The sequence below is a fragment of the Microcaecilia unicolor genome, chromosome 2 (assembly GCF_901765095.1).
Source record: "Microcaecilia unicolor chromosome 2, aMicUni1.1, whole genome shotgun sequence".
In the NCBI taxonomy this organism is placed as follows: Eukaryota; Metazoa; Chordata; class Amphibia; order Gymnophiona; family Siphonopidae; genus Microcaecilia; species Microcaecilia unicolor.
In genome coordinates this window covers 246,293,938-246,321,340 of record NC_044032.1, presented here as the reverse complement: position 1 = coordinate 246,321,340, position 27,403 = coordinate 246,293,938, and the positions used below count along the sequence as shown (strand labels likewise).

The 27,403-nt window shown below is 43.7% G+C and overlaps 1 protein-coding gene across 1 annotated transcript in view; it reads left to right on the top strand.

Annotated features, from left to right (window-relative positions):
* Positions 1-27,403, top strand: part of ALDH1A1 (aldehyde dehydrogenase 1 family member A1) — a 73,519-nt gene that overhangs the window by 24,753 nt on the left and 21,363 nt on the right. The window contains exons 3-7 of the mRNA XM_030193868.1: positions 6,541-6,681; positions 8,519-8,648; positions 10,877-10,938; positions 12,475-12,603; positions 15,237-15,350. Coding sequence (XP_030049728.1) covers positions 6,541-6,681; positions 8,519-8,648; positions 10,877-10,938; positions 12,475-12,603; positions 15,237-15,350 — 576 coding nt within the window. The remainder of the gene's footprint in view (positions 1-6,540; positions 6,682-8,518; positions 8,649-10,876; positions 10,939-12,474; positions 12,604-15,236; positions 15,351-27,403) is intronic.

The following is a 27,403-nucleotide window of genomic DNA, read 5'->3' as shown; positions in this document are numbered from 1 at the left end:
GGGTGTCTGGCTACGCCCCTGGGATAAGGGGAGAGGGAGGGGGTTGTTTGGTTCTAAATTGCTAATCTCAATAATATCCAGGAAATCAGAGTGAAAACCACCATGTCATCATACACTTTGGAAATTGCTCATTTTACCCACAGTTGCCTATGTTTGTATTGTTTCTCTTAGAATTATACTATCTGGTCTGGGTTGAATACCTAGATTAGAAGAAGCAGATTTGAAATCATGCTGGCCAATAGTCAGCCCATGCCGATTAATGTTCTCACAGCACTGATAATTGTGGGAAAAATTAAGCTCTGATAGTTGATGCTGGCACTTATCTGGGTAGCTGCATTGAATATCTGGATTTTTGGCAGCACCCAGAAGTTATCAGGGTATGGCTGACATTTACTGTCGTACCTGGAGAGCTAGAAGAGAAGAGGAGATAAATAAAATGTTCCGCAGGAAGAACAAAAAGTGGAGCTGCCCAACGGGATAAGGATATCACTGGAGCCACACTCAGGTTAATAATTTATTGTTTCAGCCAGTGCCTGTGTCAGGGGCCCTTAATTTTCTATGGGGTCCTTTTACTAAGCTGCAGTAAAAAGGGCCCTGCAGTAGCGGCAGGGCCATTTTTGCCATGCGTCAGGGCTATTTTTACTGTAGTGGGTAAAAAGCCCCTAAAAAAGACATGGCCATGTGGTAAGATTATTCTTACCGTGTGGTCATGCGGGGTAGGGGGGGGAGCAGGTACCACCACCCATTGAGGTGGCAGTAAAGGCTCCTGTTGCAACCGAGCGGTAGTGCTGCGCTACAAATTATGGAATTATTTTCCATAGCGCCGGAAATGGCGCATGCTTGAGTCAGAGCTATTGCTGGTGGCCGCATTGGGCCAGTGGTAGTTTCGGGTTGCCACACGGCAACCCTTTGGTACAAGGGCCCCTATGAAAATAAACTGAATGTGTTTACACAAACACTGAATTCCTCATACAATAAGTTGATCCAACAAAGGCTTTTGCTGCACCTTTCAGAGCGATGAATACAAAGAATTCACAAGCTCATGTGTTCATAGTCGTGAACTTAGGAAATATTTCTGTTCAATAATGTTCATAAAGGTGCAACAAAGCCTTTCTTGGATCAACTTATGTGAGGAGCTTAGTGTTTGTGTAAACACATTGAGCTTATTCTCACACAGATTTAAGGACCCCTGATGTAGATTTAAGGACCCCTGATGTTGGGCCTGAAAGTTAATGGGGGGGGGGGGGGGGGGCACAGGATTTATGGTTTATTTAATTTGCTGTACTGCACGTAACCGACGGATGGACCAAGGCGGTTTACAATTCAAAAATACAAACAAGTAAAATGAGAAAAGGAACTCCATTAGTTTGACAGGATAGAGGAAAGCAGTCATTCAAGATCAGCACTCAAACAGTTCTTCAAAACAAATAGACAGAGACACCAGAATCAGGCTTCGTCAGATAGGACTCCATAGGCTTGTGAAAATAACAAAGTTTTGAGAAGAGTTTTAAATTTGATGAGGGGTAGCTCTTGTTGAAGGAATAGCCAGGCTCTGTTCCAAGTGGATAGGGCCAAGAAAAAGAAAGCTCGATGTCTAGTTTGTTCTTGATGGGCAAATTTAGGGCTGGGCAACACTAAATAGTGATCGTTCAACGAGTGTAGAGTTCAAGCAGTTGAATACAGTATCGTAAGAGAAAACAAATAGGAAGGGGTGCCGATTCACAAGGCCTTAAACATTAATAAAGTTTCATCTAAGGCACTGGAGGAGTGTGGTAGCCGTGTTAGTCCACTCTTAAGGTTATCAATAGAAATCAAACAAAATAAAACATGGAAAAGAAAATAAGATGATACCTTTTTTATTGGACATAACTTATTTCCGATCTGACGAAGAAGGGCAACCTTCGAAAGCTAATCAAGAAATGTATTAAGTTATGTCCAATAAAAAAGGTATCATCTTATTTTCTTTTCCATGTTTTATTTTGTTTGATTTCTATTGATAATCTAAGGCACTGAATGTCTTTGCACCATCCCTGCAGGGGACTGTTAGGTAACATGCTCCTTCTGTTTCCTGAAAACCTCGTACGGTCACCTAAAAGCCCCAGATCCCTTATGGCGTGCTGCTGCCCAGACTTCTACAGTTGATCTGGCAGAGCAGGAGAAGCATGAGTGCTGCAGAATAAAGTTAAAGACATACCCTTTCATAGCCCCATAGTACATCCGATGCAAGGGTACTGGTTAAACCCCTCCCCACTCAACTTTAAGGCCCCTAATCTACACCCCCCCCCCCAAACATCATCCCCTGGATTCTATAAAGGCCACCCCAACATGGGCACCCAAATTTGGGTGCAGATCTCAGATTCATGCAGAAACTAATTATTTAGATGCCAACAATTAATTATTGGAGTTAATTGACACTACTTATATGTTATGTGCTCATCTGCCCTATGCCCTATTCTATAATATGGGCATCTAAATTTCATAGCACACAACTCAGAAAGGGATGTGACCATGAGAGGGGCATGGTTGGGTCAGGGGCATTCCCAGAAATTAGGCGCCATCTTATAGAATACTTGGATTTTTCATGCCCAACTGCCATCAGTGGGGCACAAGGATTACACCAAGTTTCAGCAGGCATAAGTCTTCATGTCCAAAGTTGAGTGTGGGAATCTGCTCTAAGTGTAGTTCTTTAAAGGTTGCTTAGTGCTAAGCCATTTATTAGAATAGCGCTTACCCCGGGAAAAGGGGGCATGGCCATGGGTGGGGTGTGGGTGTTTCTAAAATCTAAGTGCATCATTATAGAATACAACCACTCTGTGTGTCAAGGAGTCACAACAATTGTGTGACTATCACCAGTTGTGAGCCCTTGTGCTGTTCTGGGACCAGGGTACCAGGCCAAAGGGTGCGAGTTCAATTCCAGAAGCAGCAGTCGGGCAGCCCAGTGCTTCACCTGTGATGATCGCCATTCCCCAGCGGTTGAGCCCCTGGGTGCTGGTGGCTGATAGGACTTGGAATAGGATCTGGGCAAGAACACACTATGGGGAATGGTACCAGAAGCAGGTTGCCAGTCCAAACAGCAGAGGCAAAAGACTGGACTATGACTGCACCCAGAGGGTAGCGTCCAGGAAGGACTGTACAGTACAGATGGGCAGCAACAACGGATAGCGTCAGGTTTAGGCTAACGGTTTTTCAGGCTGGCAATTATCAGAGGTTAGGTTCCAGTTCGGGCGATAGGTTCAGGCAGGCGACTAACCAAGGTCAGAGTCAGGTACAAGCTTACTGGTTCAGGCAGGCAGCTAACAGAGGTCAGAGTCAGATTCAGGCTTGCTGGTTAAGGCAGGCAAGTCACAGAGATGTACCGAAGAGCTGCAGCGAAGCAGTAGCTGAAGCACTGGAACACTGGCCACTCGGTGCCTAAATGGTGAAGGTGTCTGACGTCAGGGAATCTGCCCGCACCCAGAAGGAAGTCGTGCGCGCTGCTCTCTTCAGGGCGTGCTCATTCGTGGAGCCCCTCGTATTCCCCGGGTCTGAGGCAGAAGCATCAGTGGTCTCGTGCGTTGAGTGTCCCCGCGCCCAACCCTGGGATCTTCTCCGTGGCGATCGTGACACTGTGCCTAATTTAGGCATCAGGATTTATACCAAGTAAAACATGGCCTAAATGGTGAGCCACTCAGTGTATTCTATATACCACATGGAAATTTAAGCCTATTCTATAAAACTTAGGCATGCATTAGAGAATATGCCTAGGCTTAATTTTTTTCCGTGCAGATTTTTCAGGCACCGTATATAGAATCTAGCCCTTAGTGCTCATTTTTGTGGTGCCCATTTACAGAATCCAGTTGTTATTCAGATGTAAATGTAGTGCTCCTTTATAGAAATTGCCTCCACAATGCACTTACCCCCAAATTCTATAAATAGCACTTTAAGTTACACGTGCAAATTTAGGCACGCACACAGTTTGTTTGCACAACTTAATCGATGAACGAGCCAATTGGTGCTGATAATTGAGCCCTAACAATCAATTATCAATGCTAATTGGGGTTAATTGAAATTTACATGTGCAAATTTATGCGCCCATATCCGCACATACATTTTACGTGTGGCTTCAAAAAGGGGGGGCATGGCCATGGGAGCGTTATGGACAGATTAGGGACATTCCTGCTTTTTATGCTCATTGTTATAGAATAAGGAGGATCCATGCCTAATCTAGGCTCAAGAATTTACACCGGGGTTCAGTTGTTGTAAATGCTCACACCTAAAAGTAGTTGCGGATCCCAGCGCTAAGCTCTGTTCTATAAATGGCACCTAACTAAGTGCCGTTTATAGAATTGTAGTTGGTGCTATTTTTTTTTGGTGCTGATCTTTCGATGCCATTTATAGAATTTAGTCCATAATGACTGATTCCACTTAACATGGAGAAAGAGGATGAGTATTAGTTCAGCTAATGTTGTATTTTCAATGAAACAGTACTACTACTACCATACTGAAATGTGGATCTGTTAGTTATTCTGCGCATAAGAGCTCAACCATTCCAGGGCTGCCGAGAAACACAGCTGGGCCCGGGACAGAATTGGACCTCCATGCACCACTCCTGCCCCCACGTGCGCCACTGCTCCCCCTTTCCCACTTGCGCTGCAGCTTCTTCTCACCCACGAGCCTGCCCCCGTTACCTTTTTGTAACTGCCTCCAAGGGGGGGGGGGGGGGGGCGGCACCAGCAAGCCTTTTCCTGCCTGCCTGCTCCCACAGTCTGTCCTCTCCTGCTTCTGTCTGTGTGGGGAGTCAGGACCCAGATGATTGCATTAATGCAATATCACGCTAATGCAATCATCTGGGTCCTGGGCGGCATGCAGGAAAGGCAGAAAGAAGAATACCAGTGCCAGGCATGGGCCCCCCTTGGAGACCGGGCCTGGGGTATTTTGCCCCCCCCCCCCCCCCCCACACACACAGTGGCCCTGAACCATTCAACCATTCTCTTACAAGGTAAAAGCACGATACAACATTTTTCACTGTAATAACATGGATAGCCACTTCCTCCTTCAATCAGAATGCCAAACATTACAACACAATAAGCAGGCTGTGCTCATAGGGGGAAAAGATGTCAACACTTTTATTTAAACAAACAAGATGCAAATCTGTACTGAAGCCAAACTCCTGTGTACCATGTGGTCTATTGTAAGTAGGCAAGGTAAACTCTTTTCCTGCCAGGCTGAACCCAACTGGAGTATAGAGCAAGGGCCAAAATCTAATGGAAAATTGTTCCAGGTCTTCCACTGTGTTACAAAGCTACAGTGTTATCCATAACCAGGACCTGCATCCCAGGGCCCCTCACTCCCTTTGAATTGTATTTGTCAGTGATGCAACAGTACTCTAGGTAAGATTTTTGATGCCCTCTGGAAAATCCTCTACTTAAGAAATATTTGGAGCCTTTTAAAACCCATCACTTGGCTATAAATCCAAGATAATTGTCAGCTTTGATTTTGGCCACCGGGAAAAAGACTAAGGGGCCCTTTTAGAAAGCTGCGCTAAAAGGTGGCCTGTTCTATTTTTAGCGTGTGGGTTTCCTTTCTGAGGTCACTTTTAGCGCAGTTGTAAAATGGCCGCAATTTCTTTGTCTCCATTAATGGCCACGTGCCAGTTTCCCAATTAGCGCATGGTCATTACTGCATGAGCCCTTACCACCACCAATTTTGTCGGCAGCAAGGGCTCACATGCTAATCTCACACTAATTGTCAGGCTGCGGTAATTTGCCTGGGCTGATTAGCACAGGGCATGTTTACTCTCCGCCGCCCAACATGCCCCCGTGCTAAACAATATTTTACATTTTTTTTGTGCAGGATTGGCACACGCCAATCCCAGAACTACCACAGAACGCTTGAGCGCATCATGAGGTAGTATCTTTTAATGTAAAAGGGCCCCCCCTAAGGGTGGCACTGCATTTAGGAGCCTTTTTACAAAGGCGCACCAAAAGGTGGCTTGCGGTAGTGTGGGTGTGTGCATTGGATGCGCGATGCACTTCATTGGGGTGCCAAACAGAAGGCACCAGCTTACTGAACTGCCACTGTCGATTGTAAGTCCTGCAGGGACAAGCAAAGAAATATTATATTGAAACGTAAGTCGCCTTGATTCACCAAGAAAAGGTGGGAGTTAAATCCAAAGCAATAAAATGTGGCTTTCTTTGAAATAACTATGGGGGGGGGGGGGGGGGGGGGGGTTCTTTAACAAATGCACGCTAGCGTTTTTAGCGTGTGCTAAACACTAGAGGCTCCCATAGGAATATATGGACGTCTCTAACATTTAGCGCAAACTTATTTTTAGCACGTGCTAAAAACGCTAGTTCACCTTTGTAAAAGGGGATCTATGTTTTTTTATATCTATATTACTGCATACTTGAGAAAATGACATGAATACATGAGAGTATGGATGACTCTGTGCATAATCTACATGAAGCAAGTGCTATATCTGATATAGTAAAACAGACAAATAATTTCTGATATCACAGTTCCTAATCTTGGCTTTTTTTATTTTTGTTTTGTTTTTTGTAGGCAGATGTAGAGAAAGCTGTGAAGGCAGCAAGAGCGGCATTTCAGCTCGGGTCACCATGGCGTAGGTTGGATGCTTCAAAAAGAGGAGCGCTCCTAAACAAACTGGCTGATTTGATTGAAAGGGACCGATTGATTTTAAGTGTGAGTGATAGCGTTGCCGTTAAAAATGGGGGTGGGAGTTAAGGGGAATAATACTTTCATGCCTGGTCCATAACCCAAGTAAGTACCGACCTTGAGGAAAAATGCTAGTCTAGTTTGACAGTGACTAGCAATTGGCAAATTACCATACTGCCCTTTTCCTTGATACAGTTTAATGGCTTTTCTTTAGCTGCTGTGACTCCCTAAAAGATGATGATAGGTCTATTGCAGCAGGGGGAAGGAGGGATACAATATATGCATGACTTTTAATGTGAGGCATGAAATTGAAGTCCAAGTACTTTAAGCTCCTGTGAAATGGAATATGCTATGACTATGCAGTTTTCAGTCTATTATTAGATTTGTAGAATGCATAATTGAATATTGTTAACGATATTCAAACATTTTATTTGTATTAAAATGTAGTTGAGTAATTTTTGTAGCATGGTAAATAAGAAACAATATATACACGAAGGCAAATAGATAAGAAACAGATTTTGGTGGATATCATTTCAATTCTATTTGAAGTTCTATAAAGAGAAAACCTGTTAAAATAAAATGCATAATTTTGAGTAAATAGAAATCCATAAAAACATAAATAGTTTATCTTCAGTTACATCAACTGACGTTTACCAAGTACAGGTCAGCACTACTTCTTCACTCAACCACAATAATATGTCCTTTATATGTGTTTCGGATGGCTATCCGTATTTTTATTCAATATATGGATAATTTGTTCTTTAGAATGTCATTTATCTATACGTGTGCATTTTTATGTGTTATCATTATATATTCATATTCCTTATACTATTTATGTTTTTATGGATTTCTATGTACTCAAATTTATGCATATTATTTTAACTTGTAGACTTCTGAGGCAGGCGTTGCTCACCAAAACACGGTGCCGTGTTGAGTCTTATCTCACATTAAAGAACATTATTTTATTTCTCGTCTCCTTGTTTTTTGGAAGTGTCCTGTTGGTCACGCTACTTCCCTGTCTCTGCACTGTCCCTCATAGCGGATCCAGTTTCTCCACTTTGGTGGTTGCCTTTTACTTAAATCTAAGTGCCAGGCAAAATCTACACTAATGGGTGCTCCAGGCTGAGTGCCGTTTTATAGAATAGCATTTAGAGCAGATTCCTGCGTCCAACTTCGGGCGTGAGGACTTATGCCAGCAGAAACCTGTTGCGGTAGCCCGGCGGTACTTCCTGTTTAGCGAGCAATAAGGTCACGTTGGGTTTACTGCTGCTTGTAAACAAGGCCCTACGTTTGTACCTGAGGCAATGGAGGGTTCAGGGGCCCTTTTACAAAGACAAGTAAGAGCCTACACGTGTCCAGTGCGCGCCAAATCAGCATTACCACCCGGCTACCGCGTGTCCTCCGTGGTAATTCTGAATTTGGCATGTGCCAAAAAAACACGGTAGAAAATATTTTCTATTTTTTACCGTATGGTGCTTACCCAGCAGTAAAGGGCAGTGGGCGTGTGATGCATGCCTACTGCCTGGGTAGCGCATGAGACCTTATCGCTAAGTCAGCAGGTGGCAGTAATGTCTCAGGCCAAAAATGGACATTCGCTGATTTTTATTTTGCCGCATGGCCATTTTCCGGTCCCTTAAAAAAAGGCCCTTTTTCATGAAGGCGGTAAAAACCGGCCAGGCGTGCACAGGCCACGGCTAGTGAAAGGGTCCCTAAGTGACTTGCCCAAGATCAGAACGAGCAGCACTGGATGTCAAGATTCATGCTCTAACCACTAGGCCACTCCTCCAATGCATGCTAGGTGCAGGAAGAAATAACTGAATGAACAATTACTAACAGTAGGCATTGTTTATGCTTTCATCTCTAGACAATGGAATCAATTAATGGCGGAAAACCATTTGCCGCTGCCTACGTTGCCGATTTAGATGGTGCCATTAAATCTTTACGTTACTGTGCAGGCTGGGCTGACAAAAATCAAGGTCGTACCATCCCAATGGGTGAGTGTCATTAAGAAAAGGGTTTCATAAGCAAAGTGGGTAACTTAATTCATTTTCAGTATCTCATTATTTTTCAAGTATGAGGGAATTTATCCACTCACATCAGCTTATCTGCTGTCTTACCAGATATGTTGCTCTCTTCTTATCCCTATTAGTTTTTCTCACTCCTCTATCCCTATAAAAGTAAAAAGAAAAAAAAAAGAGGAAAGACAGGAACAAAGTAGCCACATTTCTTCTTGAAACCTTTATTACTAAAGATCAAAATAGTAAAAAAAAAAAAAAAAGAAATGGTCAACTTGGTCAAAATTTGGCAATTCCTGCTTCAGAGGCAACAACTCAAAACAATTCTGTAAATGGCAGAACAAAAACACTAAAAATGTACAAAATACATTAGTCAAATGTACAAAAAATAAGACCTTAACTATTAATGACAACTATCAGAACATAGCAAACGAAAAATAGCATATGGACTCCCATCCTAAGAGGAACTAGTATCAAAGCATAGTCCAGGGGACCTCCCCTCACAAGTACTATGGATAAGTTTCAATAAGATACATGGCTGATTTGTTCCTTTCTTACCACCACTGTTTTGGGACCATTGTTAGACCAAAGTTTCCTCTTCCATGGTATACTTTGGTGGTACTCATTGCCTAGTAGGATGATATGCCCTCAGGTCCAATTGGCCATAGCAAATGAGATGAGAATATTTATACTAGAAAACTAGACAACACAAACCCAACAGGGCATTGTTGTTAGAAAGACAAGTGGGGAAAGTATGCAGAGCATGGCTTGTGGAATTCTTCCTAACTACTCTGTACGTATATGCATTTGTGTGTGTTGGGGGGGGGGGGGGGGGGGGGGGTGGGGAGGGATTGGCAGATGTGTATTTGTGCATGTTTGTGTGTTTTAATGCATGTATGTTTGTGTATGTGTGTGTACATATACTTGTAAGTGTATGTCAGGATCAGGGGAGGAAATGAGACCAGACGGTAGTTTGAAAGGTACAATTCCTTAATCACTATGGTACGGTGAATCAGTGTTTGTATGCGGCAGCTGTTGGAACTGCTTCTCCTATATAAATGTATTGGGGTATTTTATGGAGCGGGTTAATTTCTCTTCCAACCCCCAGCACATGCACAGAAACTTCTTCCAGATCACATTCTCCTTTCCAGTGACTACAGATGCTTTCCAGTCCTCCATCTCTACTGACTGCCTGTTGGATGGATCCTACCTGCAGTCTCTGCTGCTACTTACAAAATGAAAGCAGGAAGGGTTGGGGTGGGGGCGGAGAATTGTAGACAAAGGTTTTAAATTCTGAAAAATGTCCCTCCACCTTCTGGACACTAATTAAAGATTCTGATGACTTCTGGAAAAAAGCCAGCCAGTTGGCAATCCTAACATCCTCAGTCCTGAGCATATTTCACAGGGCCCCTCTAAACATGTGGACACAAAATATGTAAGAAGTTCCAATAGGTTAATCTGGTGCTGCCTATGTCATGCTCACAGGCTGCAAGAACTGGGCATGCTTGTGGTGCCAATGCAGGCTTACCACTTGCTAAAAAGGAAGTACCACCAGGCTACTGTAGCAGCCTGGCGGTAGTTCCCACCCCCCAGCATGCCGTTATATCCCGTGCTACAAAAATATCTTTATTTTTGTAGCACCAGTGTGGACCCGGGGGTAATCAGGCAGTGCCACATGCTGCCAGTAAATGCCAGGTTAGCGCTGGAGCATTTACTGCCACCGCAATGGGTGGCGGTAAGGGCTCCCCCCTGAAATGGCCATGTGGCGCCACACAGCCATTTCCTCAAAAAAAGAAAGACCTACCTTTTACCCGCTGCGGTAAAAAGGGGACCTTGACATGCATCAAAAACACATGTGCAGATGCCAGCGCAGGCCCCCTTTTGCTGCAGCTTGGTAAAAGAGGCCCTTAGGTTTTTTTTTTGCAAGTTTTTGAAATCTTTCCTTTTTAAAAAAACATTTCTGTTAATTGATATTGATGCCTAATTTTTTCTCCCCTCCCCCGCCCCCTGGCATATGTATTTACGATTCTTTCCTTTGTTGATCTGTGTGGGATTATAATTTTTATTTCCATATTTTTTACTTTCTTTTTCTAGCTTGTTAGCCACATCGAACTCGAAGTTGCGCGGGAAAATGTGGGGTATAAATGTCATAAATAAATAAATCAATATAGTTTTTGTAACATTTCAGTGGCAATGGTTTCTTCTAGATGGTGATTTCTTTACATTTACAAGACATGAGCCTGTTGGTGTATGTGGACAAATTATTCCTGTAAGTGAAAATCATTTATATAATATTTGTAGTTCATAGTAACATAGGGGTTGATATTAAACCCCACTGAACTAGCCATTCCCAGATATTCAGGACATTTAACCGGATAGTGTCACTGAATATCACCACAAATGGGCTGCGTTAGGGATGGGCTGGGTGCAGAGCATGGGCAGAGCATCAGCTTAGATGGTTAACACTGATATTGTCTGCTAACTGTCTAAGTAACTTTGGGGTCCTTTTATTAAGGCACGGTAGGCCTAATGTGGGCCTACAGCATGGTAAAAGGGCACTACTGCAAGGCACATTGAAACATCCCACGGTAATTTTGGGTTTAAAGTGCACTAATCCTACATCAAAAGATATTTTTTATTTTTTGGCATGGGAGGTGTGTCTGGAGCAGAGAGTTGGCATGCCTATGCTAATTGGGTAGCGAGGGCAATTAGTGCGGGAATCCTTACCACCTCCTAAATAGGTGGCAGCAAAAACTCCTGGTGATAATGGCCACATGCTAATGGGAAAATTAGCATGTGGCCATTACAAAAATAACCAAAAAAGGCCATTTTATTACTGTGCTAAAAGTGGCCTGAGTGCATGGGAAAGCCATGCACTAATTGCAGCATGCCAGCCACTTTGTAGAATGGTTTAGTAAAAGGACCCCTTTACCGCCGTTCATGGTAACCCAACAGTAACTGGGCAGTGCTGCGCTATAAAAAACATTTTCTAGCACACCAGAAATGGCGCAAACTCGTACAACTACCACCGGCGGCTGCTTTGGGCCAGTGGTTGTTCCGATTTAGCATGCGGTAAGTCCACATTGGGCTTACCAACGCTTTGTAAAAGGGCCCCATAATGTATTATATAGGGAAGGCCCAATATTCAGCCAGCGGTGGATAGTGGTTTTGCTGTCCGCTGCCGGCATTAAACCTGGATAATCAATGCCAGACCATTTCCAGTGACCACCATTGAATATCCGGGTTTATTTTGGCTGCTAAAAATGTAACCAGCTATGCTGATATTCAGCGCTAACCGGTTAACTTTTTAACAGTCAAAGATAGGCCTGCTTTTTAAGCGGCCTACTTTGATTGCTCAACATAGCCGGTTTGGCGCGGAATATCCACACCTAACCAGCTATGTCACATGATATAGGCGTTTAGCAGCTAGCCGCTAACTGGGATAATCTCCCGCTGAATGTCCACGGTTAGGTGCTTAAATGCTATTGAACCCACTAGGAGCTGATCCTGGCTGGTTAAATAGTTTTGAATATCGGGGGGAATATGTATAGAGCAGTGGTTTTTTTAAACCAGTCCTCAGGGACCACCTGGCCAGTTGGACTTTCAGGATATCCACAACAAAAACGTATGAAATGTATTAGAATGCACTTCATCCACTGCATGCATATTCATTGTGGGTATCCTGAAAACCCAACTGGCCAGGTGGTCCCTGAGTACAGGGTTGAAAACCACTGGTATAGAGTAACCTCTTCTGTATGATTATGTTCAAATGAAAATCATGCTCTTGATTTCTTTTGATTTCCAGTGGAACTTTCCCTTGGTCATGTTGGCTTGGAAGATTGCCCCAGCTCTTGCTTGTGGAAACACAGTTATTGTAAAACCAGCAGAACAAACACCACTGACTGCACTCTACATTGGTGCTTTAGTTAAAGAGGTTTGTGCAAGTTAACCTGTAGCATATTGCTGTGAGCTACAATCTGTTTCCCTGTAAATTATTTAGCAACTAGTAAACCAGAAAAGGTTTTTTTTTACCTCCACCTTATCTAAAGCAATACCTGTTTTCATAAAAAGACAACTAACAAGTGACTATTTTTAGTTAAGGACTCATCTAAATGTAGAGAATTTGTGAACTTAAATCAATCTTTTGTCACAAGTTGGATCAATCATAGTTAATGCAAATGTGTGTGAAAAGCATTACAATCTAGGATTACCTAAAAATTATTTGAAACTAGTGAAAGAAATATTATTTGATAAATGTTGATACCACCATTTCATCTATCATTATGGTGTGTTGCGAGTTTTTGCATTATTAAGCTAAGGATTCAAATGAGATCCTAGTTTATCTGCATCTAATGCCTAAGTATCACAAAGTATTTTATTTGCATTCTCATTGCCGAGAATTTTGCACATTCCTGACTACGTCTTATATGGTAATCTGACCCTTAGCAGTAGTACCATGAGACTTCCACTAGTTGTCAGCCAGCATTATTTTGAGTAGAAGCGCTTGTGGGGCAAGAGCAGGTGGAGATTGTTCCTGCACCCAACACCATCCCCAGACCCATTGTCAGGGTGCTGGGAGATAAGGGGCCAAGGAGGTCTGGGTGACCTCACTTATAAAAGGGGTTAAACGGGGCTTTGAAGGAGTTGTTTCTTACATTTTAACCCATCATCAGGGCTGCGGGGGTGCTTCAGGTGCAGTAGTCCACTATTTATCTCCTCCTGAATATCCGCAGTTAGGCGCTAAAACACTATTTAACTGGCCCCATCTCCCTCCTCTCTTTCTTATCCAGTCTACTTGAATGTGCTGTTCACCGCTATTGTCTTGACTTTCTTTCATCTCAAGCTATTCTTGATCCACTTCAATCTGACTTTAGCCCTCTACATTCAACCGAAACAGCCCTTGCTGTTACTGGCCAGATCCAAAGGTCTATTCTATACTTATCCTTCTTGATCTATCTGCTGCTTTTGACACTGTTGATCATCTAGTCCTTGATACGCTGTCCTCATTTGGATTTCAGGGCTCTGTTCTTTCTTGGTTTTCTTTTTATCTCTCCTATCGCCCTCTTCTTTCTTCCATCTATACTTCTTCCCTTGGTGCTCTGATCTCCTCCCATGGTTTTCAGTATCACCTTTTTGTTAATAACTCCCAGATCTACCTCTCCACACCAGACATTTCAGCAGGAATCCAGGCCCAAGTCTCAGCCTGCATGTCTGACATTGCTGCCTGGCTGTCTCACCGCCATCTGAAACTAAACATGGCCAAGACTGAGCTTCTTATCTTTCCTCTTAAACCCACCTCTTCCCCCATTCTCTATCTCTGTGAATAACACTCTCATCCTCCCTGTCTCATCAGGTCATAACCTTGGGGTCATCTTTGAATCCTCTCTCTCTTTCTCTGCACAAGTCCAACAGACTGCTAAAGCCTGTCGTTTCTTTCTCTATAATATCACCAAAACTTTTCCTTTTGCTTTCTGAGCACACTACCAAAACCGTTATCCACACTTATCACCTCAATTTAGACTACTGCAACTTGCTTCTCACAGGTCTCCACTAAGCCATCTCTCTTCCCTTCAATCCGTTCAAAATTCTGTTACACAACTTATATTCTGCCAGTGTCGCTACGTTCATATTATCCCTCTCCTCAAGTCACTTCATTGACTCCCTATCCATGTCCGCATACAGTTTAAACTCCTCTTATTGACTAACAAGTGCATTCACTCTGCAGTTCCTCAGAACCTCTCCATTCTTATCTCTCCCTACACTCCTCCCTGGGAACTCCGTTCATTGGGTAAATCTCTCTTTTCTGCACCCTTGTCCTCTGTTCCTTTTACCTTGCTGCACCATACGCCTGTTTAGACTTCCTGAGTCAGTACGTCAAGCTCCATTTCTGGCCGTCTTCAAATCTAGACTAAAAGCCCACCTTGTTGAGGCTTCCTTTAACTCCTAACTCCTATTCACGTGTTCACTATCAATATCTGTTTTATCATTCCCACTTTAAGTAATTCCCTTATCCCTTATTTGTCCTGTTTGTCTGTCTTGATTAGATTGTAAGTTGTTAGTGTACAGCACTGCATATGTCTAGTAGTACTAGAGAAATGATATGTAGTAGTAGTTAAATAGTTTTGAATATTGGCCAGACTGCTTTTTAAGAATCCATGGAGAGAGTAGGTAATACTGGTGCTGTGCAACATAAATAGGTTTCTGTCATTTCCACAGAGAAGTATTTATTTATAGCTTCAGAAATATTGGCTGCTTCCTCTTGGTTCAACTAGAAGAGGGGGCCTCCCTCCAGCTCACGTATTACTCTAATGTCTTTAGATTGGGAAGGACCTCAGGTTTTGTGTCAGCTATACTGCAAAGAGCCATATTAAAGAATTTTGTCCTAATTTGCTGATCTAGTTCAGGCCAATATAGGAATGCATTTGGGGGTGATGTGATATGGAAAAAAAAACAGACACTGCACCATTACAAGTTTTTATCCACAATTTACTTGAACTTGTAAGCTACTTTCTAGTTTGTTTTATGTTTTATAATTTCATTTTTCATTTGTTTTTGTTTGTTTTTTAGGCAGGATTTCCACCTGGAGTAGTAAATATTGTTCCAGGGTATGGACCCACTGCAGGGGCAGCAATATCCCATCACATGGATATCGACAAAGTGGCCTTCACTGGGTCTACTGAGGTACATTTTTGCATTTCTGATTCCTATGGTTATCTAAAGTGTAGTTTTAACACATTGCTTTACAGTAATGCCTCAAAATGTAGAATTAAATATAAATATAGCACTATGGGGCTCATTTTTGAAAGAAAAAAACACAAAAAGTGACATAAACCATGGATGTTTTTCTCGCAACAAACATACAAATTGTTATTTTCGAAACCTCATTTTTAGATGTTTTTCTTTGCTGTTCGTCTGTAGTGCGTGCAAATCACAAAAGGATGTGTCGAGGGCATGTTAAGGGTGGGATTTGGGCGTTCCTTTATTCCTCCAGTGATCATCTGATCATTTAGGGCACTTTTTTGTGGCTTAGTCGTTATCAAAACAGGTCTCGAACAAAATGTCCAGCTTTTAGCCCCCTAAATTTTAGCTTTGCTCCATTATGGCAGAAAAAAGTCCTAGCGTTCTGAAGTTGCCTACCCTTTGTTTAAAATTAACACCACTTTGCATACTTGAAACAGCAATAGATAATAATTCAAACCATTTGGGCAAAGTATAGGGGATAAGATTGGCATTCACAATTAGAAAAGACTATGAAATAACAATTACAGATATAATCTGAGGCTGTTACTGTTTTTCAACAGTTTCCTCAGATACTTTTTTTAAACTCTGATCTCTGCAGTTCAATAGCTCTTAGCAGGTGGCAAACAACTGGATTATGGGCAAGGTTTAGGATTAAAGTCCAAGAGTGTGGTTACCAGGGGTGTATCTGCATGGGGCCACAGGGGCCTTGGCCCCTGCAGGTTTCGCCCCGGACCCCCCTACCGCTGTTAACCCTCCCTCCCTCCCCCGCCTACCGCCGTCACCTACCCCCGAGGTCCGCTTCCTCCTGCCGGCTTTTTAAAATATTGCTTCAGCTGGCGGGGGACCCCAACCCCCCGCCAGCCCAGCCGCGGTCTTCTTTAACTTCTTCATCCTCGTCGTGCTGTGAAAGCTGCATGCATCCTTAGTTCCAGTTGGATGGAGTCTGACGTCGCGTCAACATACTGCGACGTCAGACCGCGGCTGGGCTGGCGGGGAGTTGGGGTCCCCCGCCAGCTGAAGCAACATTTTAAAAAGCCGGAAGGAGGAAGCGGACCTCGGGGGTAGGTGACGGCGGTAGGCGGGGGAGGGAGGGAGGGTTAACGGCGGTAGGGGGGAGGGTTGACAGCGGTAGGGGGGCGGCGGCTATAATGTGCCCCCTCACTCTAGCCCCTGCTCCCCCTACCGCCGAACCTCAGATACGCCCCTGGTACAGGTTTCTGGCACTGAATCTTAAATATGTTAATGTGCCCATCTGTGACTTTCTCAGAGGATAAGAGTAAAGCTATAAGACAACTGGAGAATTCTGTGTGGCACATTATGCCATAAAACTTCAGGAGCTAATCAGTGTAGTTTACCTCCTTATTTGGGGGAGGAGGTTTAAAGGACAGGAAATCAAATTGACAGCAGGGAGAGGAGTGGCCTAGTGGTTAGGTTGGTGGACTCTGGTCCTGAGGAACTGAGTTCAATTCCCACTTCAGGCACAGGCAGCTCCTTGTGACTCTGGGCAAGTCACTTAACCCTCCATTGCTGCATTGAGCCTGCCATGAGTGGGAAAGTGCAGCGTACAAATGTAACAAAAAAAAATTAGTTATCAGCAACATTTAAGGGGGCACCACCCTCCCCCCATGACCACACTTACAGAACTAATTACTTTTAAAGAGGGATTTGCAAAACAAAAACAACAAACCCTGTGGGGTTCATTTAATCTTCTCCACCTCCTCAAAAAGTGAAATATTCAAAAAGTTGTAGGATACAAATGTATTATGGCCCCAAATTATTTGTTTTTTTTTTTATAATATTCAGTTATTGTTTTGCCTTTCAAAAATCTGAGCAGTTACAAAGTTGAATTCATTCAATATTTTGGCTTTCAGAGCTTAAAATATTCCGTTGTACGATTCCCTACTGTGGCTGTACCACATGAACTTTATCTTACCACAACATCACTTTGTATTTGTTTACACCAGAGTCTGTAACGCCTCTCCGGTACTATGTAAGCCACATTGAGTCTACAAATAGGTGGGGAAATGTGGGATATAAATGTAACAAATAAATAAATAAATAAACTTCAACCCTGATGCCACTCCAGTCAGGAAGCAGATCATATTGATTTAAAGAAAAAGCTATGGAAAGTCCTATATGCCTTCCTTTCCTCCATTATTAAGTGTCCCATTTACACCTCCTTCTCAGAATTGGTAGATTTCTAATCATTGCTCAAAAAATTGTGCCCCTATTGGTTTTATGGGGCAATTCTATAACTGGGCTCCTCCAATTAGGCACAGAGAGGGTACATTGTAGGAGCCAATTTCATAAAGGAAAGTAAGCAACTACTTTATTTTATAGAATACTAGTATAAAAGGCCCATTTCGGTAGGCAATGAAACGGGCGCTAGCAAGGTAATCCCCCCCTGCAGCGTCCTTCCTGTCTCCCCTGCCCCCCCTGCAGCCACCCATCTGGTTTCAGGACCCCCTCCCCACCAACCCTCCTCTGCCCCTGCAGCCACACATGTGCAGCGGCCCTCCGCTCTCTCCTGCTCCCCCTGCAGCTACCCATGTCCAGCGACCCTCCTCTCCCCTGCTCCCCTGCAGCCACCCATGTCCAACAACCCTCCTCTCCTTTCCCCTTGTCCCCCCTGTAGCCACCCATGGCCAGTGATCCACCTCTCTCCCCTGCCCCCCTGCAGCCACCCATGTCCAGTGACCCTCCTCTCCCCCTGCCCCCCCTGCAGCATCCCTTCTGTCTCCCCTGCCCTTCCCTGCAGCCACCCATTTGGTCTAAGGACCCCCTCCCCACCTCCCTCTTCCCTGCCCCCCCCTGCAGCCATCCATGTCCAGCAACCCTCCTCTCCCCCTGCAGCCACCCATGTACAGCGACCCTCCCCTCCCCCCTCCAGCCACCTATGTCCAGAAACCCTCCCCTCCCCCCTCGGTGCATCACCCAAACCCCTACCCCCCCAGCGCATTACCCAAGCCCCTACCCCCCCTCGGGCACATCAACCCCCTCACCACCCGCAGCCGCCAATACTAACGCTGTCCGGCCGCTGCTGCGTCTCCTGTTGAGCAGCAGCGGCCGGTACAAAAAGAAAAAAGCCAAAAAAAGATTTTAAACCTGAAACACGGCTCCGTAGACAGCCATCTGGCATTGGCTGTCATCTCTGCAGCCACTCCTCCTCTCCCCTCTGACGTCACTGCGCTCCTCCTGCAGGGGCAGTGACGTGGAGGGGAGAGGAGGAGCGGCTGGACAGCGTTAATATTGGCGGCTGCGGGTGTCGAGGGAGTTGATGTGCCCGAGGGGGGGGGGGTAGGGGCTTTGGTGATGCGCCAGGGGGAGGGTCTTGGTTGATGCGCCAAGGGGGGGTAGGGGCTTGGGTGCTGCGCCGGAGCGGAGGGGCTTGGGTGTTGCGCCGAGGGGGGGCACTGAGAGCTGATTGGTTGGCAGGGGGCTCCGCATGTTTCCCTACTCCTCCCCCTGCCTGACTCACGGTTTTGCAGGGCAGGGGCTTGGGTGTTGCGCCGAGGGGGGGGGCACTGACAGCTGTTTCCCAGGCAGGGGGAGGAGTAGGGAAACACGCTTCGCATGTTTCCCTACTCCTCCTCTTGCCTTGGAATCAGCTGTCAGTGACATCACTGACATCGGTGCATTCTAAACTGCCTAGCAGACCACGTCCGAGGGAGCCACGGTACCAGGCACATTAGAACGTTGGAGGTGAGAATTATTATATAGGACTAGCATAACCTGGTATATACACACTTAGGGCCTTATTCTACAAAAGTTATGCTCCTAAATTTACGCTCCTAAAATTTATGCTCCTAAATTTATACTCTTAAATTTATGAGCATAATTTATACTCCTAAATATGCTCCTAAATTACGAGCATACTCTATGCTCCAAAATAGATTATGCTCCTGATTGATGAGCATAATTTGGATGGCTTCCTAAAGAAAAAGTTCATAGACCATTATTAAATGAACTTGGAGAAAATCCACTATTTCTGGAATAAGCAGTATAGAATGTTTTGTACTTTTTGGGGGATCTTGCCAGGTATTTGTGACCTGGATTGGCCACTGTTAGAAACAGGATGCTGGACTTGACGTACCTTTGGTCTTTCCCAGTATGGCAATACTTATGTACTTATGCACTCCTAAATGTATGCTCCTACATTACAAGTATAATCAATCATCAGGCACACTTAAAAATATTAATCGCAATTAGAGAATTTAATCACACTGCAACATCTCCTGTCTTCTCCAAATGTCTCTTCTGCTCTCTTCTACTCCTGACCCCTGTCCTCAGCATGATCTAGCATCTTTCCCTCCAACCAGGATTCAACATCATCCCCCACATGTTAGCCTATTTTAACAGTGGTCTTCTGTTGGTCCCCAGCATAGGCAGTGGTGCACATGCTGCTTGTGGTCTGTTCCAAACCTTTCCCTCTGGCCTGTTCTGCCTCCTCTGATATCACTTCCTGTTTTTGCATGGGCAGGATGGGTCAGAGGGAAAGCTTCGGACCTGGCTGCAGGCAGCAGCTGCCAGGGACCAACAGAAAACCACCTTGAAGGAAGACTGGAGGGAGAGGGGAATTGAGAGGGGTCAGATACCGAACCCTGATTTGGGGGAGTGGAGTGAGCTTCAGACCTGCAAACAGAAATAGAGGCATCACCAATGGAATCTATTTCCAAAGCAGTAAGCTCCAGCAGCCACGAAAAAAACTTTGTGTTGTTCACCACCAAGTTTGTGCTGCTACCCATCAGGGTGAAGGGGAGGGAGGGTGAGGTGCTGAACAATAGGAGGGAGAGAGAGAGAAAGAAAGAAAGAAAGAAAGAAAGAAAGAGATAATGCACCTGGGGGAACAGGAAAAGGAGGCAAGGAAGAGAAAGGGAGGTATCTTGGATCTGCAGGGCAGGAGGCAGGTTGGTTATCAGTCCTTTAGGGAAGGGAAGGGGGATGGGATTTGAAATACCACCTTTCTGCGGTTACAATCAAAGTGGTTTACATATTATATACAGGTACTTATTTTGTACCTGAAGCAATGGAGATTTAAGTGATTTGCCCAGAGTCACAAGGGGCTGTAGCAGGAAATAAATAAAAACACAGATAAAAAGCAAACTGTAGTTGTGCAATTAATCATGATTAAAATGTTTTGAGCGACCGATTAATTGTGCTTAAAAATTTTGATCTAAACGCATCCCTAAAATTTAGCATACATTTAGGAACTTAGTGGAGCACATGATTTGGTGCGGGAGGTGAAGGTGATGGGGCCGCCTGTTAACAGTGATAATAACATGATCAGATTTGATATTAGCTTTGGAGAAAGTATACATAGGATATCCAATATGATAGCATTTAACTTTCAAAAAGGAGACTATGATAAAATGAGAAGAACGGTGAAAAAAAAAATTAGAGGAACGGCTGTGAGGGTCAAAAATTTAAATCAGGCGTGGATGCTGTTCAAAAATACCATCCTGGAAGCCCAGACCAAATATATTCCGTGTATTAAAAAAGGAGTGAGGAAGACCAGACGACAGCCGGCAAGGTTAAAAAGTGAGGTGAAGGAAGTTATTAGAGCTAAAAGAAAATCCTTCAAAAAATGGAAGAAGGAACCGACTGAAAATAACAAGAAACAGCATAAGGAATGTCAAGTCAAATGCAAAGTGCTGATAAGGAAGACAAACAGGGACTTTGAAAAAAGATTGTGTTAGAGGCAAAAACACATTGTAAGAATTTGTTTTTAGGTATATTAAAAGCAAGAAGCCGGCAAAAGAATCGGTTGTACCGCTAGATGACCGAGGGGTAAAAGGGGTGATCAGGGAAATCACAGCCATAGCAGAGAGATTAAATGAATTCTTTGCTTCGGTCTTCACCGAGGGAGATTTGGGAGTGATACAGGTGCCAGAAATGGTATTTGAAGCAGACGAGTCAGAGAAACTGAATGAAATCTCTATAAACCTAGAGGATGTAATGGGGCAAATTGACAAATTGAAGAGTAGCAAATCTTCTGGACCGGATGGTATTCATCCCAGTGTACTGATAGAATTGAAAAATGAACTTGCGGAACTATTGTTAGTAATATGTAAATTATCTTTAAAATCGAGCATGGTACCGGCATATTGGAGCACATGCAAATCAGTCTCATGCATATTCATTGTAGATGTCCTGAAAGTCAGACTGGTTAAGGGATACTCCATGATCAGCTGCAGAAACACTGCTTTAAGAGTAGCCACCCCTACTGTTTGGGAGCAATTCAATTCCCCTCTCCTTGTTCCTTCTCACCCAGTACTTTCCTCGCCCTTAATTGTCTTGTCTGTTTGTATTTTTAGATTGTAAGCTCTTTCGAGCAGGGACTGTCTCTCTGTGTCAGGTGTTCAGCACTGCGTGCATCTGGTAGCGCTATACAAATGTTAATAATAATAATAATAATAAAATAGCCCATGTAACGCCGATATTTAAAAAAGGTTCCAGAGGGGATCCGGGAAATTATAGACTGGTGAGCCTGATGTTGGTGCCGGGCAAAATGGTAGACACTATTATAAAGAACAAAATTACAGTGCGTATTCAAAAGCATGGATTAATAAGACAAAGCCAACATGGATTTAGTGAAGGGAAATCTTGCCTCACCAATCTATTACATTTCTTTGAAGGGGTGAACAAACATGTGGATAAAGGCGAGCCAGTTGATATTGTGTATCTGGATTTTCAAAAGGCGTTTGACAAAGTACCTCATGAAAGACTCCAAAGGAAATTGGAGAGTCATGGGATAGGAGGTAGTGTCCTACTGTGGATTAACAACTGGTTAAAGTATAGAAAACAGAGAGTAGGGTTAAATAGTCAGTATTCTCAATGGAGAAGGGTAGATAGTGGGGTTTCTCAGGGGTCTGTGCTGGGACCGCTGCTTTTTAACATATTTATAAATGATTTAGAGATGGGAGTAACTAGTAAGATAATTAAATTTGCTGATGAAATAAAGTTATTCAAAGTGGTTAAATCATGAGAGGATTGTGAAAAATTACAGGAGGACCTTACGAGACTGGGCGTCTAAATGGTAGAAGACGTTTAATGTGAACAAGCGCAAAGTATGCATGTGGGAAAGAGGAACCTAAATTGTAGCTACGTATTGTAAGTTTCCACGTTGGGAGTCACCAACTAAGAAAGGGATCTCAGTGTCATTGATGATACGTTGAAATTCTCTGCTCAGTATGCTGTGGCAGCTAAGAAAGCAAATAGAACGTTAGGTATTATTAGGAAAGGAATGGAAAACAAAAGTGAGGACATTATAATGTCTTTGTATTGGTCCATGGTGCGACCGCATCTCAAATATTGTGTTTAATTCTGGTCGCCGCATCTCAAAAAAGATATAGTGGAATAAGAAAAGGTACAGAGAAGGATGACGAAAATGATAAAGGGGATGGGACGACTTCCCTATGAGGAAAGGCTGAAGCATCTAGGGCTCATCAGCTTGGAGAAGAGACGGCTGAGGGGAGATATGACAGAGGTCTATAAAATAATGAGTGGAGTAGAATGGGTAGACGTGAATCGTTTGTTTACTGTTTCCAGAAATACTAGGACTAGGGGGCATGCGATAAAGCTACAAAGTAGTAAATTTAATACAAATCAGAGAAACTTTGTGTAATTGTGTAATTAAACTCTGGAATTCGTTGCAAGAGAAAGTGATAAAAGTGGTTAGCTTAGCAGCTTTTAAAAAGGGTCTGAACGGCTTTCTAAAGGAAAAGTCCATAGACCATTACAAAATTGACTTGGGAAAATCCACTGCTTATTTCTGGGATAAGCATCATAAAATGTATTGAGCTTTTCTGGGATCTTGCCAGGTATTTGTGACCTGGATTGGTCACTGTCGGAAACAGGATACTGGGCTTAATGGACCTTTGATCTGTCTCAGTGTGGCAATTCTTATGTACTTATGAACTTAAATTATGCTCTTAAGTTTAGGAGCATAAATTATGCTCATCATAAATTTAGGCACGTAAATGTAGGAGCATAACCTGCAGGCATGAACACTAACACCAAGCACAGAGCTGACAGGAGTATGAGGGCCTAAGTATGGCAGGGATGTGAGTAACTCACACCATTCTGTAACGTACGCATGTGAAATGGGACTCCTGGCTATTATCTTGCCCATGGTCCACCCCCGTGTATGCTCTCTTTTGTAAATACATGCTATGGAAGTCAAGCAGGTATTTATACAGTAGTGCTTAGTTGACATGCTGGCATATATACACATAAGTGCACACATATGTGCATATATGTTAGTATTCTAAATATTAATGCACACCGGGGGGATTTCGGTAAATGGTGCTCAAAAATGGGCACTGGAAAATATTAGTGCAATCCTCCCAATCCTATAAAAGTCTCTAAAAATTGCATGCGCAAATTTGGGCATGTGCCCAATTTATGTGCATAATTTAATTGACTATTGAGCTAAATAGCACTGATAATTGGCTTGTTAACAACCAATTATTGGCATTAATTAGATTTCATTGAAATATGCGTGCATACATTTAGGTGTGGGATCTGCATCTAAATTTTACGTGCGATTTCAAAAAGGGACCATGGAAATGGGAGGGTCATGGGCAGAATGGGGGGCGTTCCTAACATTTCTGTGCATTGTTATAGAATGAGGGGGCACACGCCTAATTTAGGTGCATGCATTTACACCACATTTCAGTTGGTGCAAATGGCCGTGTGTAAAGTTAGCCATGATTCCCTAGTATAAGTGCTATTATATAAACTGCGCCTACCTTTAAGCATGGTTTATGGAATAGTGCTTTTATCAGTGCTGATTTTCTTGGCGCCATATATATAATTCACCCCATGTACTATTTTTTAAAGGGGGTGCGTGCCCTTTATTGAATCACACGTAGCGCTGATTCCCACACCTAACTGTGGGCACCAGACTTACACCTGCTGGTGCCCAATTTAGGTGCACTTGCTCAGTATTCTATAACTACTCGCTTAACTTTTCAAAACACCCTTACACCCCCATGCCACACCCCCTTTTGGGATACACGCTATGGGAGTTAGGCTCCCTGCCTTATAGAATCGCATGCAGCCTGATGCATGCTCAAATTTTAATGAGTGCCAATTAACATGAGTAATTGGCTGTTGGCACCCATTATTGATGGTTCAGAGCTTGTTAACCAAGTAATTTGCAGGCATATCTTGGTAGTTCACGTAGAACTGGGGGTAAACGTGCATGGAAATGTTAGCGTCTACTGGAATTATCCCATTAGTGTTTAGTTCTGCAATCAAATTTGCACATAGAAATGAGGATGTGGCACTTTTTGTCTTAATGTCTCTCTTGCTTCTACTAGAGAGGAATAGCTAATCTTTAGGTGTTAGTTATAACATCTGTGTCCCTTTGGGCAGTTAAAATGTCATTGCTTATGAGGCCAAATGAAATTAAAACTGTGGCCCTTTGATACATCCATCCTCATGAAGCAAATTAGGGGCCTATGATGAAAGGTTTACCCAGTGCATTTTTTCTAGCGAAAAAGGTGCCGGTACTCAAATTCCAGGCCACCCTTCAGGGGTGGGGTGATCACTGTGGGACCCACCCCACAATAACCAGGCCCCCTGCAACCAGTCACAGAATCTATTACTGGGCAGAATTGGTGTGTAGAGCCTGAGCTCTTTCATTAAAACTTGGGGACCATGGTTTAATTTTAGCAGACAATAGAAAAGGTGCCTGTACTCAGTACCCTCAAGTACTCCCTCAAAAAAGCCCTGGGTTTAACCCCCTTTATGGGACAAACATCTAGTACAAAGACCATAAGCAGGTCATTTTAGAAAGATTTGGAGGTTTTTATACTGCGTACGCCTTGTAGCGCTATAGAAATGCTAAATAGTAGTAGTAGTATACATATATATGGCATACATGGGTAAATATTGATACTACAATATCTCTACTTACACATGTAGATGCATAGAATTAAAGAAGGCAGGTTCAGGGCTGGGTTTGTTTTGTCCAAGAAAATATACCCGTATTTCCAATTTTACAACAGGATTACATGTACCTTTTTAAAAATCTCCCTGTCATCATTTACACCTACTCCGATGCTAGCATGTCAGTTATCTGCTTGTTTGGAGCTGGGCACTGAGGTACCTGCACGTACCTCAGTTAAGAAAACACCACCTCAAAAATTCTGAAAAAGAGCTATTTCACTTAGCACCTTAACTTTACGTGTAGCTTTGTAGAATCCAGGACTTCTGTATATAAGTACCGGCAAATTCACATGTATGTTGCCAGAGCATCACTTACGTGTAGGGATGGACAAGTAGCCTTCCAAAAGGGGACCCAAAGGACACACTTGAAGATAAATATAAGTTCAGCTTTATTGATGTCACCAGTTTATATCAGGATTCCACATGTAAACAGACTAGACATGAACCCGTGTTTCAGCAACTAAGCACCTGCACCAGGTGTCGTTCAGTCTTATAGAAATCCTGCTTTTTCACTGTGTGTTATTAAAAAAAACAACAACAGTAAAACAGCTCCAAATTGCAGCAATAAGGGATGTCCCTCTGCCTGTCGGCGTACCTCAGGGTTCTGTTCTTGGTCCCCTCCTCTTTTCTATCTACACTTCTTCCCTTGGTTCATTAATCTCATCCTATGGCTTTTCCTACCATCTCTATGCTGATGACTCCCAAATCTACCTTTCTACCCCTGATATCTCACCTTGCATCCAAACCAAAGTTTCAGCGTGCTTGTCTGACATTGCTGCCTGGATGTCTCAACGCCACCTGAAATTAAATATGACCAAAACCGAGCTTCTCATTTTCCCCCCCAAACCCACCTCCCCGCTCCCCCCATTTTCTATTTCTGTTGATGGCTCTCTCATTCTCCCTGTCTCCTCAGCTCGAAACCTTGGGGTCATCTTTGACTCTTCTCTCTCCTTCTCTGCTCATATCCAGCAGACCGCCAAGACCTGTCGTTTCTTTCTTTACAACATCCGTAAAATCCGCCCCTTTCTTTCCGAGCACTCTACCAAAACCCTCATCCACACCCTTGTCACCTCTCGTTTAGACTACTGCAATCTGCTTCTTGCTGGCCTCCCACTTAGTCACCTCTCCCCTCTCCAGTCGGTTCAAAACTCTGCTGCCCGTCTCATCTTCCGCCAGGGTCGCTTTACTCATACTACCCCTCTCCTCAAGACCCTTCACTGGCTCCCTATCCGTTTTCGCATCCTGTTCAAACTTCTTCTACTAACCTATAAATGTATTCACTCTGCTGCTCCCCAGTATCTCTCCACACTCGTCCTTCCCTACACCCCTTCCCGTGCACTCCGCTCCATGGATAAATCCTTCTTATCTGTTCCCTTCTCCACTACTGCCAACTCCAGACTTCGCGCCTTCTGTCTCACTGCACCCTACGCCTGGAATAAACTTCCTGAGCCCCTACGTCTTGCCCCATCCTTGGCCACCTTTAAATCTAGACTGAAAGCCCACCTCTTTAACATTGCTTTTGACTCGTAACCACTTGTAACCACTCGCCTCCACCTACCCTCCTCTCTTCCTTCCCGTTCACATTAATTGATTTGATTTGCTTACTTTATTTATTTTTTGTCTATTAGATTGTAAGCTCTTTGAGCAGGGACTGTCTTTCTTCTATGTTTGTGCAGCGCTGCGTATGCCTTGTAGCGCTCTAGAAATGCTAAATAGTAGTAGTAGTAGTAGTAATGTCACCAGCTATATACTCAAAGCCTCGCGACACGTCTATAGTCTCAACTGTCAGTTTGAGATAGCGAGGCTCATAATTGGAGCTATTTTACTCACATTGAGGTCCTTTTACTAAGGTGCGCTGAAAAATGTTCTGCGCTGTTGTAGATGCACAGGCCATTTTTCAGCATGCCTGCAAAAAAGGTCATTTTTTTTTCTTGGCTGAAAATGGACGTGTGGCAAAATGAAAATTGGTGCATTTCCATGTTGGGCCTGAGATCTTACCGCCACCCATTCACTTAGCGGTAAGGTCTTATACATTAACC